The sequence below is a fragment of the Sceloporus occidentalis genome, unplaced genomic scaffold (assembly GCF_023333645.1).
Source record: "Sceloporus occidentalis isolate IW3139 unplaced genomic scaffold, rSceOcc1.0.p SCAF_78, whole genome shotgun sequence".
Lineage (NCBI taxonomy): Eukaryota > Metazoa > Chordata > Lepidosauria > Squamata > Phrynosomatidae > Sceloporus > Sceloporus occidentalis.
The window spans coordinates 4,678,946-4,706,309 of NW_028317058.1; the positions used below are offsets into that span (position 1 = coordinate 4,678,946).

Consider the following 27,364-nt stretch of genomic DNA (forward strand, 5'->3'; position numbering starts at 1 on the left):
AACCTCTGGGCCTGAATGTTTTAATAGGACTGTATGAGGAACAAGAAGACACTAATTCAGGCTCGGAAAAGGGGTTCTTTAAAGTAAGAACAATACGTACATCTCATTTACTAAGTAAGGTGGTTGATATCATGGATGCTTTTAGGGCTGGATGTTTTTTTGAGAGGTTTAGGCAGGGATGTGACTTGTATAAGGACACGATGAGTTGTAGCTTGTTGATCCAGAGAGAAATCAGATTTTGAGTTAGGAGGGAATTCACTTTCCTGAGTCAGGATCAACAGAGAGGTGGAACTTGGTGGACCTGTCTCTGGATAAGTCCGCTTGAGCACATGCATCTTCATTAAACATCTTTCTTTTTTCTTTCAGGAATACACAGAATTCCTGGCCTGTTTTGCGGCTCTCCAGTGCTAGATTTAAAACGCTGTATAATAGAAAAGCCCCGTGTGAGAGGGGTGTTACTCTGTTTAACCATTCCATGCTCCAGTCGGGATGCTGTAGACGTCCAGTGTAATTTCATTGAGGTACGATATTTTATTAGCTTTGTCGTTATTACATCCTCTGTGGAACCATTACTTTTTGAATGACAGAATTGTAATGGATTCACAATGTGATTATAGTGTTGTGGCTTCTATAGAACCCGAAAACACTGTGTATACCATCAATAGCCGTACTTTTACTCAGATAGTATTTCCAAATGAACTTACATAATGTGCTTAACATATCGCTCCGTCTGCAGGTGGGACGTTTTTTTTTATGCTTTGACCACTGAATGAAATCAAAAGCCGAAACTATGGATGCTGATGACAGCCCTCTTCTGTACCCTTCGCTGTATGAAGACTGTGCAAGGAACCATTTCAATGCAGCAGATGCAAGATCAAGGAGGTAGATGATAATTTACCTCAATAAAAGGCTAAAAAGCTGTTTTTTCTTTTACTTAAATGCGAATTAATTATGGGCATTTTACTGCTTCTTCGTGCTCTTTACATTTAAAACATACGTACATATATTTCAATTCTTCATTTCATTGGTTGCTACTTTTGCTTACGTGCGTTTGAAGTGAATGCATCGTGGGTTCAATACGTGATTGGCGGCGTTTATTCAAGAACAGAACATGTATGACGCACGAGGCAAACTGCAACCCAGCGGAACACAAACATCGGCAGCTTGACCAAGTACATACAGCCATAACATTCGTGTCGATAACAAACAGCACACCTGAAACAGTCAATACAAAGGACAACAGCAATCATAACATACAGTAAAAACATTTAACGGTTCCAGAGGCACAGATAAAGTGGCCTTGCGGCAGGAATAACACCTGAGGATGGGGAGGGGTAGTACGACAAAAGTCCAAGGGCTGAGGGACCGGGAGAGTGAGGCTGGGTATTAATACTCCTCCTCAACACTGTCAGTGATGGAATAGTCTCTTAGCAAGATGGGGATTAGTCTGCGACAGTCCCTAACAGTTAGTCCAAACCATCTCTTCTGTGACATTGGAGAACCCTAGAATCGGTTTCTTTGTGGTTATCTCTACTGAGCGCATAGATAACCCCAACGGACCACAAGTCCAGTTTAACTACCCCAGTTAGTGTTCCCTCACAAACAGGTAAATGCAGAGTGTACAAAACAAAGCAAGAACTCAACGCATATCCAGCGAATAACGTTCACAAAACACATCTAATGAATAAATATTGGGGATTCCATCACGCTATACGGCCATATAGCCCGTTACTACATCAAAGCACCCTGAGTTTGATGAGTTCTATCTAATTTTTCATGGCTGTATTGCTTACCAAGGAGCTGAATCAGTGGGACTGCACTGCTTTTAACCCAAAAGTCTTTATCTCTGTCCTGTTTCTTCCTCCTGGCATGGCGATCCATCCTGTTTCTGGCTTCCCCATAGTGTAACAAATGAAAAGAAGAGTTGAAAGAGGGCGACCTTCCAGTCATTAACCAACAGCAGGCTGTAAATGTCTCTGTGTATTAGGGCAATGTAAGAGCAGAGCATGCCCCCTAAGCCAAACTTACACTTTTTTTTATAAGCATTAGGCTGTCTGCTATTCTGCTGCCAGAGATGTCACAGGTCTGAGACCATCGCAGCTGCATTATCTGTATATACTGAACGCGGTTTCTCCGCGATCTCCTGCCTCAGCAACTCGGCAATGTCCAGGAACCCAGGCCAGGAGAAAAACCCTACCTCCAATAGAGCCCACAGCATCCCTCAGAGACATCTCCTTGATCGCCTCCCTTAGAAAGTTACAAGTCTTATCCAGCTTATCTACACTGAATTACCTTAGCATGTGCTATTATGACCCAAATGCATGAGTATCTACTAGTATGTTTTACGGTCTTTTGCAACGGCCCCCTTGTCCATCAGAATACATACTCAAGAGCTTTTTTTCTCCCCATGACTTGGTTCAGCAGCTCTGTCTACACCACCTGCTTCTATAAGAACTCCACCACAGAGGACAGACTTTGGAGCAAAGCATGGTGTTTTTAAGAGACACATTATGGAGGGCAAAGGAAGGCTGACATGTTTCTTTGATATTTAACCTATTGAAAATGTTCAGTCTCCATTGATTTCCTTTTTGTTGCAGGCCTTTTCACATTGAACCATCGTATATTACCAGCGTAAATCAGGACCCTCCAAGAGTTACAATGCAGGCGTCGGCGATGAACAAAAGAATCCACTACTACAGTAAACTTAGCAACCCATCTGAGAGATCTTTGGTAAGCATCAAGAAATGACCAATCACTTAAAATTGTAGTTTGAAATGATAAAGCAAAAGTACCATTGAAAGTAAGTTTTGTCTAGAGAAATAGATATTGTTGAAATCCATAAATTTTGGCTTTTTGTGTAAAACAGATTAATAAAAGTGAGACCACAACAGCTTTTCTGTTAGTAACTGATTATAGGTGGTGTGATTATATTTGGGTTCGTTAGATTAAATTGACTAATTTACAGATAGGGACTTCTGATGGTCTTTGTTGGAACACGTGAAAAGATGCATAACATTCTTATGACATCTAAGCCAATTTTCTGAACTATTTGTTTAAAGAGGGCATAAAGCCTATTTTAAACAAACCCTCATACCATATCCTGAACCAGACTTTCCAAACCACTCCTAAAACTATCTTCCATGACCTAACATCATACTACCTTTGTGTATAATATAAAATAAATATATATATATAAAATGTAAAATTATTATTTATTGTTTTATATAGCGCCATCATAATTGAATGGCCCTACGGGGTTGCTGATGATTCATAGGAAAATCGAAATAATTCAAGGGGAACAACGTTCAATTGAGTACCAAATGGCTGGACACTAACACGCTTTCAAGCATGTTGCAGGAGAGCTTCAAATAACTGCACAACAGATCTCTTTATACTCTCTAGTTAGGGTGGTGGTGGTGCATACATCTCTAGGTCCAGCCATGCGCAAACACTATGTCCGTAACACTAAAGCGAGGAGAGAGGTAAGAAAGAACAGCTGCATGAGCACTAAAGGGCCACGGAATAATAGAATAATACATGACTAACAAGATAGCCGCCACAATTGCTGCAGATAATAGAAATGTATTGGAACAAAATTAAATTAAACGTTTTTAAATAACACTAACCTATTACTGCTATTATTCATGCTTTTTTTTTTTATAGGTGGCTCCAGACCACGTCATTCCCCCTCCGGAAGAAATCTATGTTTACAGCCCATTAGGAACAGCTTTGAAAATTGATGGTACAGAGGGGTCAGAAAAAAACTCCAGTATTGTTACAATGTAAGTAATGTTACTAGCTGTTTTTATTTACTTATTTCTTTTTATTTACATAAACCCCAGATATCTCGTTGCTTTTTCAGATTTATGATCTGGAATACAATGATGGGGACATCAATACTCAGCATTCCCTGGGGAATAAAGCAGGTAACATAACACCTGACATGTCTTTCTATGGGCTATAGGGGACTATAAATATCATTAAACATATTGCACATAGAAAGTCACGGCACTTAATGTAAGAATGTTTTATGCAGCATCTAAAGTGCCCAGGTGTGGATGTATAAGGTACATAAAATACTTTTGTTTCCGTCCTCAAGCGTAAATATTCTCCATATGAGGTTACACAAAAAAGGCAATTTACAATTATTTGCTCTCCGTAAACTACTCAGAATTAATGAACAGTGTCAGATTTGGGTGTTTTAGGGCAGTCCTGCTGTAGTTAAAACATAAAAGCGACAGATACAGCTCGTACTCAAGATCACAACACCTCAAGGATGAACCGAAAAAATAAAACAGAGCAGCATGTCAGTAAAATAATACATTTATTGCATTATGCATTAAAAATCTGACATTAAAACCACACGGAAGTCCCACTTGGATTTCATAAACAAGCACCGGTACATCACAACGCGCTTCTCTGATGAAGCTTATTTAAGGTGTTGTGCATCCACATGCAGATGCAAAGTGTTGTGCAAAACGTTTTTAGACTATTGTTGTTTTCTTTTGTGTGTGTTGTGGATAGTGGCACATGTGTTTTCTAAGTAGACTAAGACATGTGTAGACTAAGAAAGGGCTTCCTGGCAGACAACATGTCGGGCTAGTGCTTATAAAATGCATTTACGCCTAGTAGTAGCAGGGTGCGGGTTAACAAGACCAGAGAGCTGTTAGAAGGCGGGCTTAGGTTCCCTGCAGAGTGTTTCACATCGAAATGTTCAGGGAGAAGGGGGACATCTTTAGATTTCTGCAACTAGAAGTCATTTTGAAAGCTTTGACATAACCTTTTATATTATTCAATTACTTAATAATTTGACAAAGTGAAGTTAACGAATCCTATAAATGCTTTTCAACTCACATACTTTCACATTGTTCTAGGCTGGATTCACCACTGGGGTTTGTTTGCTATTCCTGATGGGACTTTTAACTCTTTACTGCTGCTACAGGGTTGTGAAATCAAGAGGAGCCATACGTGAGCATCTTTTAACTATCATCTCTAGCCAGCCGAGATCTTTTACCATTCAACAATTATTCAAGGGCCACAACGCGCTATGATTTCAAAACATATAATGAATATTATTTTGTCGTGGTTTCTTGACCTTTAATTAATACATACATAACTGCTATAGCATTGGGAGGGGATAGGGTTTTCAAGGTGTTGGGTGTTTCAAAAAACTCATAGGGACCCAGGGTAACTCAGATTCAACACAGCTGTTGGTAAATACTTAAGCTGAGACTCAAGTTGATGCCAACAAGTTCAATTACGTTTAATCTTAGTTGCCACTGACAACCTGACATGTAGTAAATCTCTTCTACAGAAAACTCATTCTGACTTATTCACTCATTCTGTTTACTCACTAAAGTCAGAGTTTGCAGGAAAGTTTAAGATCCATTATATCACATTGAGTTTGCTGCAAGAAGAGCTTGTTGGCTTTGTGTAAAAATTGTGTTAAATCGGTTAGATATCTTATTGCCTTGCTGCCTGCATCAAGGACAAACTTTTTGGGTAATTATATTTGGGTAATATACAGTGAAGTTGAGTTGGAATCTCCATTTTTTATGCACTTAAGGCTTAAATTCACTTAAAGGGTTTAAATGCACTTAATAGATTATAGTTTTTTATATTTTTGTACATTAATGTAAATATATGTATATAATGGACATATCCTGTTTCAGCGCTCACAGATACATCTAATTGGGAATTCCCGGATGTTTGCCAATACTACTTTGGCTCTTTTGGCCAGTGGTCCAGTCTCTTATTCTCCTTGGTATCCCTTGTTGGAGCAATGATTGTCTACTGGGTACTGATGTCTAATTTCCTCTTTAACACGGGGAAATTTATTTATAGTAAGTATGCAACATAGCGGGGAAACACAAACAGAAACCTAATGTATAAATTCTGAATCTACACTGATACTAATTTGAAATATCTATATTTTTACATTATTACAGATTATGTAAACGATGTCAATGTTACTGAAGCTGTTTTAAGCACCAACGGTAGTGAAAAAGGTAAGGGATGCTGACTTTGTGAACCTGTGACATGTAACCTAAACGTGGGGTAATATATATGGGCATTTCTCACAACAAATAGTGACGAGGTATTAATATGTTTTATATATTATAATATCGTACATAAGGCACACATGTTTTTACATGGTTTATCCTCTATATAAAGTGTGCAATTAACATACAACGTATCCAAGGATTTTGCTAGCAGAAGTACAAGTAAATGTATAGATGACAAGGACAGTTTGCAGGGCTTTGTCTTTGTCAAACATGTTCACTTTCCCCTATTGTAACAGCGCTATATAATATGCTGGCACTATATAAATAAATGTTATAAATGTGCAGCCTGGGTTGTTTAGTGTTTTCTCAGTTGGGGTTCAAATCCTTAATTCTGTACCTCTGGTGAAATCTTATTTTGATCTATACATCTGTTCTTTTATAAAAGGGACACTTCATCCAGCGTATGCACTTTTAGTAAATATGATAGCTGTGTCCCCTTTAAATTGTAATGGATGGAGTGGTTCCAGAAATGGCCCAAGACCCCCTTGTACACACGTTCAGAAAGTGCTCCTATTGATTTCTATGAGGGTGCTTTCTTGACACTACTTTGGTTGCTTCAGCTTAGGGCCCAGAAACCAGAAGAATAGCTTAATATAAGATATCATGATTTATAAAGAACAGTGTGTGGCATGAGATGTGATTCTGGTCTGTTAAATTATAGGTAGATGTATAACGGGGGTAGTTCCTTTTCTGTACGTAGGGTTTTGAATACTCCCCCGCTATATTATGAGCTTACAGACTGGGTGGACTGAATGGTTGTTATCTGAGGTCAAAGTCTGTGTTTCTATTGCAGAGATGTAATCCTTATTTACGAAACTCTATTTGAAAATACATGATTCTTGCCATTTTCAGTACGTGTTGTCATCATTGTCGTCTATTCCCTTGTGGTTGTGGCAGCACCAAGAGATTTCTGAGGGAAAAACAAGCCTTCTGTCTGGTGTCTGTAGACAGGGCCGGCCTTAGGGGTGTGCGACCTGTTTCGGGAATTGAAACATCGTCTTTTTTTTTTAACTTTATTTAACGCGGAGGAGAAACAGGGGCACCGAGCGGCCGCTCATGAAGTTTTCAGCAACTGCTCGGCGCCCCTCACTCTCCTACGCTAGGCATCTATCTCCTTCGCATGACATCATTTTCCTTCGCAAGGCATCTATCTCCTTCGCTGTGGCGACGTTTCATGCTGAGCGCTCCCACCGCAGGACTCCGGCAACAAGGTAAGTAAGCATAATGAGAAGTAGGGAGAGGGGGTAGATAAGAGAGAAGGGGTAGAGGGGGGAAGGCAGTGAGAAGGGGCAGAGGTGGTAGATAGTAAAAGGGGCAGAGGGGGGGAAGGCAGTGAGAAGGGGCAGAGGTGGTAGATAGTAAGAAGGGGCAGAGGGGGGGAAGGCAGTGAGAAGGGGCAGAGGGGGCAAGGCAGTGAGAAGGGGCAGAAGTGGTAGATAGTGATAAAGGGGGAGAGGGGATAGATAGTGAGAATGGGGAGTTTTGTTTCCTTTCTTTTTTTGGGATGGGGGGCACCAGAGGAGTAGTCTGCACAGGGCGCCAGAACACCTAAGGCCGGCTCTGTCTGTAGATGAGTGTTTAATAATGCTTCTACTACCCCCTTAATTTTAGGTGGAAGGGTTTTTCATCACCTTTACCCACCATAACTTTTGTTATTGTAAGATTTTGTAAGCCCAAGCATTGGCAGTGCAACAATTGAGCTTTCTGCTATACTTCAATCAGCAATCTCTTATCTATGGATTTTGTAATTCCTTTGAAGAGGGTTTTTGTACACCCAATTAGGAGCAGTAAAGATCAGATTGAAAAGCCTCTATGTTATGTAATGGGTATTTTAAAACATGGGTTCATCATTGTTTGTGTCCTATAAGTAATTCAATAAGCATTTGTGATATTTCTTATCGTTTCAGTTATATGTCCAGATCCTGGGGATACCAGACCATCAAATGAATCTGTGGAAATATTTTTGGCTAATGGCACGGGTTTTGAGCAGTTCCAGACCTGGTGGAATAAAACCGATACTGTTCCATTTTATCTGATCGTCATATTGCTTCCCCTTCTCAACTTCCGGTCTCCGTCCTTCTTTGCCAAGTTTAATGTTTTGGGTAAATATCTCAGTACTTTGCCAGTAATTTGTCTATCAAAGGCTACAGTATAGAACAGACTATTGGTCACGGACCACAAAATAGATCATAATACGCTTGGAAGTCCCAAGTCTGCTATAAAAACCAAGCTCTGGATAATTGAGCTTTTCTGTATGTGATCTATACACTAGCGTTCAAAAGGTTTGGGACCACCTAGATCAGGGGTGTCCAAGTTTTTTCTGCAGTGGGCCACTTCATCAGAATTGTATACGTGCGCGGGCCTCACTCATTTTTCACTGAGAGAAAATATGGCCTTTAATAAGATATGCAGATTAAAATAAAGTAAATGACACAAAACCTTTACTTTTCCTCTCACGGATTTCTGGGCCTACAAATTCAGGATTCTGGATAAGTAAAAATAAAATAGTTCTATTTATTTTAGCGATGCACTAAAATGAAAATTCTGGACCAAAACCGAAAATTCAGGGTTCACTTAGCCGAAACTGAAAGTGACCCCCCCACACACTTTTAATAAAAGTAAGTTACACACAAAAATTGTACGAACAAATTATATATTGTGATTGTTAACAGCAATCTCAGGCATACCCAGATTCGAGCATGTACTGGTTGGCTGGGCATTGTATTTTTTGGCCAATTTGTGATTGCTGGTAGCAGATTGCTGTTAGCAATCACACTCCTATCATCCAAAGTCAGCCAATACGTGCTGGTACAGGGTGGCTGTAAGTGCAGACCCCTTACTGCTGGCAGCATCAATACACAAGGGGGGCAACTAGCCAGGTTTCAGCATGTACTGGCTGACTTGACATGATAGGAGTGTGATTGCTAACAGCAAACACACTCTTTTTATACCAAGGCAACCAGTGAATGCTGGAACCTAGGCATGATGGGACTGTGATTGCTGTTAGCAGATTGCTGTTAGCAATCACACTCCTATCATCCAAAGTCAGCCAATACGTGCTGGTACAGGGTGGCTGTAAGTGCAGACCCCATACTGCTGGCAGCATCAATACACAAAGGGGGCAGCTAGCTAGGTTTCAGCATGTTCTGGCTGACTTGGCATGATAGGAGTGTGATTGCTAACAGTCCCATTATGCCTAGGTTCCAGCACTTACACATCCATGCTATCACACACACACACAAATTCATTCAGTCACAGATTCATTCCCTCAATCAGACATACTCATTCACACAACCTCCCCCACCCCCTTACCTGCTCTACAGCTCTCGATGCCGATCACAGACTTCAGCAGGGGGCGCGGCCTCCCTCGTTCTCCCCACAGAGGAGGCAGGACTGGAGCAGAGAATAGACCCTCCCACAAGTAAGCAGCAGGGCTCTTGTGATCCTGGCTGCCGATCTCACACGGGCCACACCTTGAGGTTCCGCAGGCCGCATTTGGCCCGCGGGCCGCATGTTGGACGCCCCTGACCTAGATGTTTTCATGGGAAAACAAGGACATTTCTAGCTCTAGTTACCGTCAGCTCTAGCCATCTTCTGCCCCACCTGCTCCTGAATGGTGTTAATGTTCTTCTACATTTAGTCTTGTCTACAGTACTTCATAATCATGTAGTCAATATAACTGCGTCTCCAAAATCAGTGTATCCGCTGTGCTGATACGTAATTCCTGTTCTTATTGCAGGCACCGTGTCCGTTCTGTATTTGATATCACTCGTTACGTTAAAAGCTGCTCGTCTTGGATTCCACTTACAGTTTCAGTGGACTGGAGTACAAGATTTTTTTGTGCCGGGTAAGGTTACCAGAAAAGGGGCAAATACAATATTAAAACAATAACAGATAATAAATCTGCATGGCATTGTGAGAGACATCAATATATATAGTGCCTCACTATACAGAGTCCCTTGTCTACGTGGAAATGTGAAACTTGCAAATTATCTCTAAAATTCGGTTCTGTGTATTATATATGTTAACAGACATTATTAGCTGTGGAGGACTGACAGATAATGCACTCGAAGTTGTGTTTCTGCCCCGCTAAGAAGCTACATTATTTTCCCCTTTTGTCCCTTTTCTAGAATTTAGGACTTCATTCCCTCAACTTACTGGCATCTTGACACTTGCATTCTTCATTCACAATTGTGTCATTACTCTGCTTAAGAACAACAGAAACCCTGACAATAATGTAAGTATATTTTTTACAAAACCTAATTCTATTAGTATAATAGAATTAGTATAAGCAAAGGTGTGATTGTGAAGACATTACGTCGGGTTGCAATGGCTGAATATACTCTTCCCCTGCACTGTATCATTGTGCATATGTGAAATGTTGTACTTAATTAATATTAAATTTTATTTAAATGTTATTTTGTCTTCGTCTGGGTCAGTGCTGCGATGGATGTTTTGTGTAGATTAAACTCCACTATGTAACTATACAGATGTCTACTTCGCAGTATTTTAAATAGTCTTGGCAGGGCTACTTTAAACATTGCACATATATAAAACACACCTATAAAGCAAACATTTTGATTTTTTTTGGACTGTATATATATATATATATATATTGCTGTTTGTAACTTTATGAATGCTATCTTAGTTTACAGAAGAATCTAAGTAAGGTTGTCTATCCCTTTGGTCTTTTAGGTGAGAGATCTCTCCATTGCTTACTTACTGGTCGGCTTTACATATATCTATGTGGGAATTATGGTATTTGCTTCTTTTCCTTCTCCACCATTGACAAAAGAATGCATTCAGCAGGTAGGGGAACAAACATATTTATGTGCTTACTTTCCTACATTAGCCACATGCAATAGAATAAATGGCTCTTATCTACCAACAAATTTCCGTGTTGAATAATATGTCGAGTGTATAATGTCACCCAGTACCCATTTTATTATATCAGCTGCATCTGAACGGCATTGTCCCATGTTAGTACAGGGTAGCAACACAGGGCAGACGGTCTCTTTGTAAATAATTTAAACCTACCATATTCTACAGGCAAATCCGACATCACCGAGGTAGAAGATGCACACTATATATATATATATATATATCTTATGATCCATTTATTAGTGAATAATTCAGGTAGTACAATACATAGATCAAAGTCTTAAACGTACGCCAGCATCAGGTATACTGCAGCCTAAAACTGAGGGACGTCGTTTTGTTGAATGTATGTAACCTGTTTCACGTCATATTTCTTCTAGAATTTCCTGGATAACTTCCCAAGCAGTGATATCCTGGCATTTATCGCAAGAATATTTTTACTTTTCCAAATGATGACTGTGTACCCGTTGTTAGGATATCTCGTGAGAGTCCAGTTTCTTGGACATGCCTTTGGGAAAACATATCCGAGGTATTGTGGACATTGAGATGTTCCTATTATTGTTATGAGGATGAGAAGGTTTGGTGATCATGAGCCCCCTTTTCAGTACAGTTAATTACTGCACAAAAAATATATAGAAAGGGGCGCACACGTTAAAAAGCATACACATTCAGATTCCGGGGTGCTGCTGAAATGGCCAACATACACAAAAAAGAAATCAGCGCGCCCAGTAACCTGTGTGACAGGAGGGGCGCTCAACCCCAAGCTTTGGTGAAAACCTGCAAATATATCTATATCGTAGTTTATTTTGTATGTAAGCAGAGCCACTTTTCTGAGAGCCTGAGTTTATTTTAGTTTTTTTTCCCCCTATCAGCATAGTCCACGTTCTGGCTCTTAATATTACGGTGGTTGGTGCTGGAGTGGTCATGGCCAGATTCTACCCTAACATTGGAGGAATAATTAGGTAAATATTTAACATGTTTGTGTGTTTAATTTGTTCTTGCACGTGGGGGGTTGCATGGATTTGCGTTCAGGCTGGCAAGTCGTTGCTGCAGTCGCATGCACCAAATATACCCAACTAAATCATTTAAAAAATACAATATTGGGTTCTATGTAAGGGATTGACGCATAAAATCTCTGTGCATGAGAAGTATTACTATAATCGGGGAATGCTGCTGAACATAAATTGGGTTTTTTTGTTCAAAGGTTATTTTCTATTTTTTATATGTATTCGTACTAGTAAACTCTTGAAGACTTTAATTGTCCTGGAAAAATGTATAATTTGTATGGGTACATCAAATATGGAAAAAGGGAATAATTTAACAAATATGGTAAAAATGGGGGGCTGAGTCTTGATTTCTTACAGACAGGAAATGTAACTTGATAATAATTGGATAATTTATGCAAGGGAAAAATAAAAATGCTTTTACATACGGCACACAACATCTAAGTGCTTAAAAGTACTGTTCTACCTACTCATGCAGAATTAAACACTTTGATAACTAAATACAGCATTAGAAGCATCATTCTCAGTCCTGCTGAATGTCCGAGCCCTTCTGTGAATTAATCATGTCAAATTTGGCTTTTTTTTTTTAAATAATTTTCTGTGAATAGCTTAAGGAGAAAATGTACTTAGGAAGACGCTGCAGCTTCCGATCCCTTCCATGGTCCAATTTTTGAACCATTTATTGGCTGCTCGTAGGCATTAGACCCTCACGGTGAGGTTTCACCGAGCCAGTACTGGCAGTGAGTATATCATGTGCCCAAAGGGGCAAACACGTATGGGGCAATTCTGTAGAACCCCCATGCATTTGCAAGGGCGATAGCATGTATATAAGAGACCTCTTAGCTATCATTTGCATTGGGGTGCATATAATGGCTGGAGCGTCTCTGTAAATGTCACGATAGATGTCTCCTACAGGTTTGTGGTGGTTTTATCTTATTCAGCCTTCAGATGAACGAATAAAAGGACAGACCTGCTAAAGTTTTAGTTAAATTCTAGATAGCTCAGTTAATGTTCTGTCTTAGTGGAGTAGAACTTGAAATACATTTTCATGGCTGTGTCCCTTTAATGATACTCGTGTAAATCATAAAAAAATATTCCTGAGAAATATATAGTATGTGTGAAATATGTGAAGATTTATTGTAAAACAATTTCTCGCCTTAGGTTTTCAGGAGCAGCTTGCGGACTTGCATTTGTTTTTGTGTATCCGTCCCTGATTCATATGATTGCCCTTTATCGCAGCCAAGAGTTGAAGTGGCCTTCTGCGGTTTTCCACATTTGTGTGATCGTTTTAGGAGTGGGTAACCTAGTTTCACAGTTTTTTATGTGAAAGAGAGGTTTTCACATTATAGTTGGACATTTGGCTTATTACATGACCACAAACTGAAGCGGTATGGACAGAATACTGTGTCTCCCAACACACTATAATAACAACAATCTATGCTGTTCAAATCTACCATGGTGAAGATGGCAAGATAGCGGCTGTGTGATTGGAACTGGGGCAGGCAAACCTTGCTGCCGTATACTGAAAATCCTGGCATCTTCCAAGCAGTATATAACGTAGCATCATCTCTCTGTGTTTGTCATATGGAAACGGTTGTTTGGTGCCTCTTTGCTATCTATGTTTGCAGTGTGATTTTTATATATATATATATATATATATATATATATATATATATATATATATATAATACACACACATTATAGTAAGTTCTCAAAAATCACTCCTTAGCCCCATATCTCATACATATATTCCACTCTAAACAAATTGTGTAAATACTTAGCTCGGTTGCTTGGGTGGATAATTTGCAAATATGTTTAATTTTACTTTTTTGGGGAAAATTCTTTGATCATAACAAAATCCAACAAAATGTACTGTGCTACTGGGTAGAGGCTCCCTTTTGCCCAAAACACGGATGATTCACGGCACAATTTTGGTGTCCATTAATATAAATAAAAACAGGGATTCTGCTCTTTTGGACGAGGTTTAGGACCACTCAGCACCATCTGTCATTATGTAGCCTAGCTCTTCCTCCCCACTACTCTACATATATTGCCTGATCTGTGCCAGGCCATGTCTTTTTTAAATACACATATACAGAAGACGAGTAAACAATGCAAACAAATATTTATTTTGTATTTCCCGTGATGATTGGATCCAAGATAAGCTGCAGTACAGTTAGCAACGATAAAGCTGCTTTCAGAGAATTCCGTGTTTCTCGTAGTAGGTATGCACTGTTTTATTTGTTGCTATTTTTTGTCATGGAACCACTGGGTCTATGATGCGGATATCACAACCTATAACACGATATTACAGGCATTACATTTCAAAATAGAACATCTTCTAAACAGACTGTGCTGTAAACAGTTTCCATCTGTCCTAGCCGAATGCCCGGTGGGCTGCTGGCCAATAATAATCTATACCAAGGGTGTCCAACCTGCGTCCATCCAGCTGCTGCAGGACTACATCTCCCATACTCCTCTGCCAGCTCCTTAGCTGAAAGAGCATTAAGGGAGATGTAGGCCTGTGATAGCTGCAGGGCCACAGGTTGGACACCCTTGATCTATAGTGTGAGGCCGCAGGTTGGATGCAGCCATGCACTGCATGATTATAACGACGTCACTCGCGGCTGCATGCACATCATTAAAGTGTCAGGGCTTAGCAGTCCGCAGTCCGGCTCTGCAATCATACGTGGTGTATTTTGTTTTATACACATTAAAGGGCCCCCATTCTTTCTCAGACCCACAAAAAACTCCCCGACAGATAAGTTACTTGAAATGAAAACCGTTGAGCATTTCTGTTCTGTCCGGGATGGTCACAGCAGAGATGACCAACACTAACAATATGAAAGCAGGAATGTATGAAGCGGTGAAGCCCTTCTCATCTGCACGTAAACGCTTTAAATGGTCATACGACGCAGGCTGCCTTTCGGAGGCCTTCAAAACAGACAGCCCATCGCAGAGAACTTTCTGGCCATGCTGCAGACAGGAAGTGCCAATGGAACAAACCACTTGACACAGGAGGGGGGACCTATTCTCAGTTTCATCCATCTTTCCCTGCAAATTCTCTACCTCAATCACACCCTAATGCACAGGCAGGGCACTAAACACAGTGGTGGAAATAGGAGATGGTGTATAGATCCTTGATGATGCCGGCTGTCATTTTTGCCCTACAGGAAAGACGGACTTGAGTCCCCTAAGTATCCCCTTATTTTAGTATTGAAGACCCTTCTAACCTTGTTTTAAGTCTATGCTTGTTATGTCCTGCTAGCCCATTGTACAGCACTGCTAAATATGGTAGCACTATATAAATCAATAAATAATATTGGGTGGTTTGGGGTATTTTTTGCACATTTGCTCTGTCTATAGCCTGCTGACTACCAGTGGTCCTCCAGGGCTTTTCTAGGTGGTCCTGATGATGATGAAGATTGTGGCACAGAATGCGTTTGATTACACAAAATGTTTGCGTACAACGTCAGAGCCGGAGGGATCAATTTTATTAAATTTCTTTTACATTTCATCAAACGTGGCTGTTTTTTATATATATAGATAAATGGCTCCCAGATAAACATCGTTCGTTTTTATGACATTGTGCAGTCTCTAGTGCTGGTATTGGATTTTGCATGAAATCCTAAAACTATTTTAAGGTGCATTAGTAAACTCAAATGTCAGAAAAGTTTAATTTATGTAAGAGGGGACACTGCTATTTCATATAGTAATTTTAGCTATATTATTTCTTTATATTTTACTGTCAGACACTCCAATTTTCATTGCATTATGTATTTATTTGGATTAACTCTTAATTTGCTTAAACCAGTTTATTATTTTACACTATTTTACAATATTTGATTTTTTTCCACCAGTTCATCTTAAAACCATCTAGTAAAATATATATATATATAGTAAAACTTCCATAAGGTTGCCAAATTCTGACAATCTATAATTAATTACCAGTCTGCATTTTGATTGGATCAAAGGATTGCCATGGGAATAATGTTACAGTCAAGTCTCTGTTACTGATTCACCTTCAAAAATAAAGTTTTGAGTCCTTATCTTGCCACACATCTTCAGCACTTACAAAAAAATCAGCTACTAGTTGTAAAAAGCTGATGAAGTGAAACATTGTTAGATAGTTGACCTCCAGTACTTTTCAGTCATTTCCTATGAACCTGTACAGTAGTCAGATATCCCAGTGGAGAAGACCATGTGCTGCTGGGTTCGTTCTTCAACTCAACAACAGATGAATGCATTTTGAGAGATTGAACTTGTGAGTCTCTGTTCCATGTAACTACACAAGATCAGACACTAGGTGGTGTTATCTTACCGATGGAGCTGGAGTTACAGTTCTCATAACGTTATCTCGGTATAATATATTAAAATTATTTATAAACTTGTGTATTCCTTACGTATATGGAACTGTGTGAATCATCAATTTAATCGCTTGTGTTGGCAATTGGCCCACAGAAATATGAGGTCTCCCTTAACATGCTAGTATAGTGTACCATAAAGCAATGTGGCCACCCAAAATATGTTTAGTCAAATGTATGAAATCTTAAGATTTCTAGAAAGTGGAAAGTAGAAAAGCTAAATTGGACTCATGAAGTGAAAGGGGAATTTATATGTGGAATGTTTATCTCTAAATATATAAAAGTTTTCTTTTATAAACTGTTGGCCATGATTGGCTTAAAGAGCACTGTGGTTGGACTTTTTCTGTATGCCATGTCCAGCATAACTGGGAATTCACACCAAGGCTCCATCAGATGGATGGAGGTCTTAGTGTGGGGGTTTGAAAGGATAAGGGGCTACTGGATCTTGATTGCAGGGAGAGATTGCTGCATAGTTTTGTGTTAAAGAAGGAGGGGGGCTGGAAGATAGTGTGTTGTGCATTAAAGAGAGGGGTTGCTGGATGATGATGTGTGCAAGGAGGAGAGCATTGTCACAAAGTGTGTGCTGGGGGGAAAAGGGGCTGGCATGTGGCTGTGTGGACAGTGAGGAGTGTTTAAGGGTGCTGTCACCGGTGACAGAGCTCAGATGGTAAATACCCTGATAACACAGGTTCAAATCCCGGCAGGGTCAACTCAGCCCTTCATCCTTAGGAGGTCGATAAATGAGTATCGATGATTGGGTACTATCTATTATTCAGCTGCTTTAAGTCCCATTAGGACACCTCCAGTCCCATATGGAGTAGTAGGGAGCAGATGCCTTTCAGCTGTCTAAATTAAGGGATCGCTGAACACAAGAGCAGATTTTCTCAGCTGGTTACCTATACTCTAAGAGGAATGGAGGCTACATCCAGACATCTTTTAGGTTATCGCGAGGAAGGCCACAGATAGAACCAATGGCCTCCCACCTGAACACAAAGGTGAAGAGCTTTCTTCTCTCTCTCGGTAGGGCCATCCTCTTGGATTGGGCGCCCTTACTGAGGACTGGAAGTTCTCTTTAGCCTACGTTTTCTGCCTCTTCAGTTGATTTCCCAGGTGATCAAAAAGACAAGGGACAAAAAGCTACAGTCATTCTGGTGGTACCCTTCTAGAGGATATGTTTCTGGAACTTTTAATGCTAGCCACAGACCATCCTCTGTACTTTCCTGTACAAAGAGATCTTCCCCAGCAAGGGCCCATCTGCCGATCAGAACTGAACACCTGGTACCTATCAGCTTGGCTTCTGAAAGACAAAGATTAGCACGTAAAGATCTCTCCACTGCAGTTATTTACACCCTACTGGCCAGCGGAAATACCAGTGACCTCACTCAAATATCACAAGATTTGGAAAACCTTTTCCCTGTGGTCTCAGTCCTACCACATCTCTCAACCTTTAGTTTCACAGATCCTGGATTTCCTTCAGAGGGGATTTGACTCCAGCCTTAGCCTTGCTATCATTAAGGTCCAGATTTCAACTCTCAGTGCTTTTCTAGACTCCAGATTGGCTGCTGCTTGGGACCTCAATATAGTACTACGACAAATGTCTACAGCTTCATTTGAAGAAGTACATTTTAATTTCTTAGCCCTCAAGGTTGCTTTTCTAGTAGCCCTCGCTTCAGCAAGAAAGAATATGAGTTACAGGCTCTGTCCATCTTGGAGTTGTTCCTGAAGTTCTTTAAACAAATTTCTTACCAGGGTTGTCTCTGACTATCATATGTCCAAAGAAATTGTCCTCCCAATATTTTGTCCAAATCCACAGAAGTACAAGGAAGTAAAATGCCACTTGTTAGATCTCAAGAAGTGCCTTCAAATTTACCTGACTCGTTTTTCATGTCCTAACTACTTGAGGCAGAGCCATCTCTCTCCTTAGTGCCACTGGGAAATGGACAAGGAAAAGGAATCCTAGGTAAGAATTCCTTGTATAATTTTACCATTGTCCAAATTGCAAAATCTTTTTGATAATGTAGAATTAGCTCATACAATTTCAATGAAGAGTAAGTGTTATGGACAGTGTCTTTTGCTTTTGGGACCTGTGTTACTGGGTCATTTTACCAGGCTAAAGGTTAAGAGAACCTGTGGTAGCACACGTTCCCCTTCATCTTCTATGAAATGTACAATACTGAATAGCCTATATGTATTCTGCTTGGTGTTCTATGTAGAATCCCTCTATGGAGGAGCATTGTTTAAAGCTTGGGTATGTGTAAAAAAACTAACATTACACTAAAATTATACTTTTAATAATATCTTTAAAAATCTCAACCAAAACACCAACTTACAGTAGAGAGGTGCAAAGATGAAGAAAGGAAAAAAAAATCTCAGGGGTTCTGTGGACCTTAGGTTACTTCCACTGAGGGGCTATTCCACATATCCACCACCCCTACAGTAATGCATCTCCCATGCATTAAGTAAGACTTTATTACATTAAATAAAGGTAGAAATCTTAGGGATCCTGTGGACCTCAAGGTTCTTCTGTTGGAAGGCCACCCTCTCATTAAAGTAAGTCTTCCTTATATTAAGTAAAACTTTACTACGTTAAAGAACAGTAAAAAATCACAGTAGGGGCATATTTAATATGCAAATGGGAGTTAACCATTTCAGGGTCTGTAAGGAAAGCTGTGTATTAATTTACCTCTACAGACAAGCAAGGATTGTTTAATAATTTTGAGCAGCTCCTATTGCATGCACCGCATATAACTACTTTGTGTCTTGTTGCCGTGCTCAGTCATAGTGTGAGACTTTAGTTCACCTTTTTAGTGGTTTTGGCTGTTCCTCATCCAGTGTTATTCCTCCTACACAGTTGTTTCTGTTTCAGCCTACATATTAAATTGATGACCATTTGCACCTGTTTGGTATAATTGCTTAATCATACACCTACCTATATGCCTACAAAATCACTGACTTTAAGCAAAATGTTCCAAGAAGAATTGATACTTGAAAACTTTGTATTTTGTTAAATGCTAAAAATAAACTATTAATATGTCTATTTTCTTAAAAGCAGTCTTAATTTACAGTATTTTTTCACACCTGACCAAAACTTCTACACAGTAATGTACATACATAAACATACTCTAACGCCTTACACATACATATAACCACACATATCCACTCTTTTACATATACTTGCCAACACAGTTTTTGAGGCACACTGATGATCTAAAAATCTATTTCTTTGATTTATGATTTACTTATAATCCTTGCAAACATAATTTATGGATTATTGTCTATAATCAGCACTAAAATTTTCAGAACATATTCTTCACATGAAAACAATTTTCATTGATCTCTCTTTCACTGCTTTAACAGTGAAAATAAAAACAATGCCAATTCTTCTATTGAATAAAGACCTTAATCTCATTCACTGACATGATTGTTGGAGTTCACTTCAGAGAGAGATTTTGGTAATTAGCATTTACTTTAGATGGGGGCATGTAATGATATGTTCCATTCGTCCTAGTTTCTTAATATTAGTCTGCCATAAAAACGAATAATCACTTTATATAGTAATTTTCTCATAGAAGGGTTTAAAGAGAAAAACATGCATCCAGACAGAAAGAAACTTTAACCAAAGACTGTGGGAAAAAACTAAAACAGAAACTGCTTTGTATATTTTGAAAGGTTTCCAGAGAATCGGCTTTCTGGATCAGCAGAAAAGTTAAAAGGCTGCATTTAAGCCAATATTGGCCTTAGAAAATCTAGACCTACATCTCAGTATAAGTAATGAGAAGTCAAAAACTGAAATACTTTAATTCACCTGAACGTGTCTGCAAACTCATGGTTTAGTGAATAAGCCTTAAAGACTCTAACACCATGGTGGCATGATGAGACATTGAATAAACTATAATCTATTTGAACAGGACCCCTATTAACAAAACCCTCTGTTCTATGATCTTTATTGTGGACATATATAGGGTTGGAAAGGTATTGGTGTTTAGGTGGTGAGGCTATAGCCTTAAGGAGGTATTATACAAATTGTTATTGAGCAGCACCACACAGCAGCTTGGCCTTTCAGCAGACCAGGTATAACTCCCTCTATTTTAGGTCTAATGGGTATGATATTCTCCAATTTATGAAGAAATACTGGTCCCGGTGGAGCCGGCGCCTCAGGACAACGACTGGGGTGGAGATATTTTTCAGGACAGGAATTAAGGTACAACAAGGCTTGAAAGCAAGCCCAAACCCGGTGCTTCTCAAACCATTTGGCCAATGCAAAACAGCTCAGCTCTTCTGGGAAAACTGGTTATACAGACTGATCCTTAAAGGCCAGCTGTCCCTTTTCCAGGGTTTAGGGGAAGCTCGGCTGCTGCGTGGACGTAGTAAAATAGCTCTTTGCAAGGCTTTGTATCCCACCAAGAACTAACCGAGACATAGTTAAGGGAGATAACAAGAGGCATTGTTTGTCAGGAAAAAAACATGGCTTTTATCCAGTGTAGAACAAAGTGGGGAATAAAACAAGTAGATAACAATTCAGATTTTAAATTAATACACGACAACCATTAAACATGGAGGGATTCTATAGAGAAACCAAGGAATATAAGTGCGCATGTGTAAACATTCACCATTTCTTAAATATCAGAGGACCTATCTTTTCCATGGTATGCGATGGAGAATGGTGACTAACAATATTAAGCAAGTTGGGGTGGGTAGCCAATCGGAGGAGCACCTACACTCTCTGTATTACTCTTAGTGAATAGGCACGGGCAGCCTGGCTTAACCTTTATTCTATATGGCAGCCTGATGCTGTTGCCGTGGAAACCGTCACAAATGATCCCACTCCCTTTATGCCCACCTTATCATACATAACTCCTAAGATTCCTAATGGGACGGGCTCCAGAGCCAAGGTCCTCAACCTAGTGAGGTCCAAATGTGGTTATTGAACTGTGCAAGCAAGTACATTGAACTCATGTAACCTTCTCTACCCTTGGAGATTTGGGATCTATGTGTATAGGATTATGCTAAATAAAACAAATTATTAGTACAACACCTTTCTGAAAATAGTGTATTTATTCACTGTAAAAAAGAGCAGATTTATTAAAAAATTATTTTTATTTTTGATTACACTAAAGATTATTTTTTTATTGAATCACTTTAATTTATTATTATCCTCACAGAGAGCCGTTCACCTCTGACAATTGAAAGGTCCCAATTATTTAATAGAATAGTACTCGTTCTTACAATAGGGCCCAATGGGAATGTTACCTAATATTTTAACAAACTACAGGAACACAGAATTTGATAGCAGTTAAGAATCAAAATATAAGAAGAAAAAAAATGACGTTTGAATTCAGTTAACTCAGCAGTGCAAGAGATGGTGGAACTGTTGGGAGTTCTGCGGCTGAGGTGGAAGGCATGAGGGGATAACAGCATGTACTGTGCCATGGCACTGAAGGGGTTAAACCAAGGTTCTGAGCAGACATAGTAAAAATAAAGCTGGCCGCACAAGGGAAAGGTCACGGAGAGTGTGCTGAGGGGCAGTAGCTTCCAATAAGTGGAATTATGTGGAAGCAGAGGACACCTGGATCCAAGGCATTTCTCTGTTGGCACTGAATGTAAAGCTAAGCAGTAACAGAAAATGAATGAGTACACCACATATGGGAACATTATGAAGTTTAACCTTTGGCGAGAAACCATAATGTTGTCTTAAGAGGGTTTTCTGTTCCGAACAGGGTATGTTTCCAAGTGTCAGTACTGTCTGCAATCATAGCGTTCCACTCCTGGAACGGTCTCACTGGAAACATTAACCAGGACATTTCACATCCACAGTGATTGTGGAAAAAAATGTTAGCCTTGGCTTTTTATATATATATATATATATATATATATATATATATATATATATATACATATATATACTATTTTTACAAAAGTATTGGACATACCTCTTAATTATTGAATTCAGGTTTCAATCAGACCCATTGCCACAGATTTATAAATGAAGCACACAGTCTGCATTTACAAACATTTGTGAAAAAAATGGGTTGTGATAAGATGCCACCTTTACAATAAGTCAGTTCATGAAATTTCATCCCTGATAGATATTCCACGGGCGACTGTAAATGGTATTATTACAGTGGAAGCATTCTGTAAAAGCAGGAATTCAGCCACGAAGGGGAAGACCACGTAAAGTCACAGAGCGGGATCACCGAAGGCTGAGGCGCATGGTGCGTAAAAGTCGCCAAAGCTCTGCTGATTCCATTGCTTAAGAGTTCCAAACTGTGCGGTGGGATCTTCATGGAATGGGTTTCCGTGGCTGTGCAACCTCACATCACCAAGTACAATGGCAAGGGTGGGATTGAGTGGTCTAAAGCACGCCGCCACTGGACTCCGGATCAGTGGAAATGTGTGACAAGTCTGATGGGCAAATCGACTGTAAAGTTTGGTGGAGGAGGGATAATGGTATGGGGCTGTTTTTCAGGGGTTCAGCCCCTTACTTCCAGTTAAGGGAAATCTTAATGCTTCAGCATACCAAGACATTTTGGCCAATGCTACATTTTCAACTTTGCGGGAACAGTTTGGGGAAGACCCTTTTCTATTTCATCATGACTGTGCCCCAGGGCACAAAGCAATGTCCATAAAGACACTGCGAGCCAGGCCTTCTCGTCCAACATCCGCGCCTGACCTCACAAATACTCTACTGGATGAATGGCCAAAATTCCAACAGAAACACTCCAAAATCTTGTGGAAAGCCTTCCCAGAAGAGTGGAAGCTGTTATAGCTGCAAAGGGGGAACCAACTACATAATAATGTCTATATATTCAGAATGTGATGTCATCAAAGTCCCTGTTGGTGTAATAGCCAGGTGTCCCAATAGTTTTGTCCATATGGTGTATGTATATATACCGTATTTGCTCGATTATAATTCAAGGTTTTTTTTCAAATGCTCTGAAAAATACCCCTCGTCTTATAATCGAGGTCGTCTTCTAATTAGACCTCAAAATGTCCGCTGGGGCCATGCTGCTTACCAGGCTTTGGTCGCGAGCAGCAGGAGAACAGGAAGCTAGAAGAGTGTCACATAACTCTGCCTCCCCCTCCTTCCTCTGGGGGCGGGGCCAGAGAAGTTGCTCGCACAGCCGGGCCCCTGCAGAAGTCTTCGAGTGAGAGATCTGCAGTTCAGGTAAGGGAGTGGGGGAGGGTTTTTGTGATTAATGTGTGAAGTATGTGTGATTAATGGAATTAATGAATATTTAAATGTTTGTGAATGAGTGTGTGTTAGTATGGATGTGTAAGGCAGAGTGGCATATAGAGGGTTAAAAGGCACATCATGGGGCAGAGTGGCAAATAGGGGGTATAAGGCATTTCTGGGGGCAGAGTGGCAACCCTGGGGGCAGATGTGCATAACTGGGGGGGCAGGTTGGCAAATAAAAGGAAATAAAAAAATATATATTTTTCTCAATCATAGCTTTTATTAAATCTGAAAATATTGTTTACATGAATTAATATTTACTAGTAAAACTTTTTTTCCTATAGGGTAGTCTTATATTCAGGCTTTTTGTTTTTTCCCTAAATTAATATTTAGATTTTGGGGGGTCGTCTTATAATCAGGGTCGTCTTATAATCGAGCAAATACGGTATACATACATTTTCCTTCTGCTGTCCAACTCCACTGCTGTCTTAATTATGGAGTCTTAACCCTATCTAGGTGGAAAAAAGGGGGACCAATCCAAAGCCTCTAGGGCTGAACCTCAGAAATGGATACACGGGACACATAACATGTTTTTTTCCCGTGACCCATGTATGCAGTGAACTGGGATTTTGCAGGAGAGTTTAACAATTCAACTCCAGGTACAAAATGTGTGTATATACCGTATTTGCTCGATTATAAGACGAGGTTTTTTTCAGAACAAATGCTCTGAAAAATACCCCTCGTCTTATAATCAAGGTCGTCTTCTAATTAGACCTCAAAAAAATGTCCGCTGGGGCCAGGCTGCTTACCTGTGCTTTGGTCGCGAGCAGCGTCTCTTCTATTAGCAGCAGGAGAACAGGAAGCTAGCAAAGTGTCACATAATTCTGCCTCCCCCTCCTTCCTCTGGGGACGGGGCCAGAAACGTTGCTCACACAGCCGGGCCCCTGCAGAAGTCTTCGAGTGAGAGATCTGCAGTTCAGGTAAGGGGGTGGGGGAGGGTTTTTGTGATTAATGTGTGAAGTATGTGTGAGTAATGGAATGAATGAGTATTTAAATGTTTGTGAATGAGTGTGTGTGTGATAGCATGGATGTGTAAGGGGGGTGTGTGGTAGCATGGCATAAGGAGGCTGTACTCACACTCCTATCATCCCCAGGTTCCAGCATGTACTGGCTGCCTTGGCTTGATAGGAGTGTGATTGCTGTTAGCAGTTATATATATATATATATATATATATATATATACCTCCAGAAATGCCTTTTAACCCCCTATATGCCACTCTGGCATATAGGGGGTTAAAAGGCATATCATGGGGCAGAGTGGCATATAGGAGGGTATCAGACATTTCTGGAGGCAGAGTGGCATATAGAGGGTTAAAAGGCACATCATGGGGCAGAGTGGTAAATAGGGGGTATAAGGCATTTCTGGGGGCAGAGTGGCAACCTTGGGGGCAGATGTGCATAACTGGGGGGGGCAGGTTGGCAAATTAAAGGAAATAAAAATATATTAAATATGAAAAAATTGTTTACATGAATTAATATTTACTAGTAAAACTTTTTTTCCTATATGGTAGTCTTATGTTCAGGCTTTTTGTTTTTTTCCTAAATTAATATTTAGATATTGGGGGGTCGTCTTATAATCGAGCAAATACGGTAATACTAACTCAAACCTAAACTTTGTGTGGACACTAGATCACTTCTTAGCCTTTTGGTCTAGATCAAGAGTATTCTCGGCCTTTCTGCTTTATGTAGACTGTTGCTATTGGGGTTGCGACTGGTCCTTGCTGATCAGAAGAGGGTACAAGTGCAATCTATTTTGCATAGTCTCACCCCTTCTTAGCATAGAGAGTAATGAGTTTGAAAGAAGACCAGAAACAGGGTGGCAGTAACTCTTCAGCCCTCCCCATGGTTTCACAGCAGAGATGAGACAATCAGCCATTTGTCCATTTTTTCTTTATGTAATGATTTAAATCTTAATTAGTCCTTGGTCTCATCTGAGATTCAGGGCAGCCTTATGCCTATCCCATGCATGTGCTGCTAGGAGGCTGTTCATTTTATCTATCACCTTCTTCCTTACAGCTAATCATCTGACTCTGTTATACTGATGTGGAGTGGTGGGATATGACATCATGTGATTGAGGATGCATTTGAGGTTTTTTTTTTTTTACTGGTATCAGCCTTTTTTATGACGACATACGCAAAGATATTACATGCACAGCTCATATATTCCTCTCAGCACTTTGATAAGAACAGGGCAAAGTTTGTCAATTCATATGGTCATAAATAAAAGAAACAACACATAAAAACTGGACATTTTCATTAACACTAATCAGCTCAAACTAGGTCCATGCACTGAAATTCTGTAGCCCAATAAAGATTGCATAATAGCTCATTAAATAATGGTCATATGATATCGCATAACATTACCTTTACAGTGTCATAAACAGATGAGACATTCTTGCCACCATTGTTCCTATTGCATTTGGGCCTTTGTAATATAAGTGTATGAGGGAGCTTCCTCCTGTCATGTACGTCCAGCAATAAAATAGCACATTTTACATAGAAAGAGTATAGAGAGCTGGCTTTGAGCTAGTTAATTCCACCATACATAGATCGTAATACACTTTGGTTTTAAATATGTTTCATCCATTGTCATGAAGAAGCACTATGCAGGGCCACCATCTTACCTGAGAGAGCAAGGAAGCAGGGCACCCCGCTTGGCCACAGTAGCTCCACTACCGAGAGGTGTTGCGTAATGATTGTTACATCTGCGGCGAGCCTTACACTCTCTCAGTAACATAAAACTTCCTTACATTATATCTAAGCCTGTGATCCTCTAATTTTACTTCTGTGTGTTTTGTATTTTTCATTTCTGACTGCTATAGCAGAGACCATGGAAGATCACACAGAGCAGAACAATTACAAATATTAAACTTACAAGCTGTACTAATTAAAATTAGAAAACATACAAATCCTGGTACAAAAAGACAGTTGGATACAAGTTCTTAAAACTAAATTGCTCCTGTAAATTAGCCCATTGTTGGTGAATGGAGGCTAAAAAAATGCACATTGTATATATACAATTGGCATAGGATGAGGAGTTTATTTGGACATGGAAACAATGAAAACTTAAAAATAAATCTTTAACACAAGAGGCGCTCAGAAATCTAGATCTGCTGTTATGGGACAAAGAAAGGGATTTAAAAAGTAGTGAGGGGAAGTGATTCACTTAAAGCTATGGGACACTCCTATAAACCCCTGATAGAGTTCCTGTATATGTTTGGGCTGTCTATTCATAGTCATCCTCAATGGAATACATAGGGGCAGGGCAGTAATTGTCCCCATGGTTGCTCTGATTTGAACGTTTTAGGCCCCTATTAAATATTTTATTTTCCTTTTGGTGTTACTTGTGATCTCGCATACAGCTGGTTAGGGTTACAAAGGCATTAGCTTGCATTTAGACCAGTGCTTCCCAAAGTGGGCAATACTGGCGGTATTGGGTGCCTTGGGTGCAATTGGGGGCGTTGAATAAAAATAAGGGGACGGTGGAAGCATAAAGAAATAAGAGAAGATAAAAAAAATTGAAGAAACGTTCGTACATGTTTCATGTAACATAGAATTAAAGTTTTTTTTCCAAATAAACACACAAAATGCAAGGTGACTATAACCCAGTGCTTCCCAAAATTGGGGGTACTATAACGATCCAGGTAGATTGACAATGGGGCATCGAGTAATTTTTATCTGAAAAGTTGGCAGTAAGCCAGATAAGTTTGGGAACCTGTGATTTAGACCATGACTGGATCAGAAAATAGCTGATCCCATGCATTCTTATTTCACCAGCCTGATAAATTATAACATTTAAACTCTTTTGGAATCTTAACT

General features: G+C 39.8%; 1 protein-coding gene across 1 annotated transcript; it reads left to right on the forward strand.

Moving 5' to 3' along the window:
* Positions 1-790: 790 nt before the first annotated feature.
* On the forward strand, positions 791-13,274 carry LOC149285541 (neutral amino acid transporter 9-like). Its single transcript, XM_089495292.1, has 14 exons — positions 791-882; positions 2,598-2,730; positions 3,664-3,782; positions 3,863-3,926; positions 4,875-4,968; positions 5,673-5,843; positions 5,949-6,008; positions 7,973-8,167; positions 9,805-9,912; positions 10,196-10,302; positions 10,761-10,874; positions 11,324-11,472; positions 11,816-11,905; positions 13,109-13,274. Exons 1-14 carry the CDS (start codon positions 791-793, stop codon positions 13,272-13,274), a joined length of 1,662 nt encoding a protein of 553 aa, XP_089351418.1.
* The last annotated feature ends 14,090 nt before the right edge of the window (positions 13,275-27,364 follow it).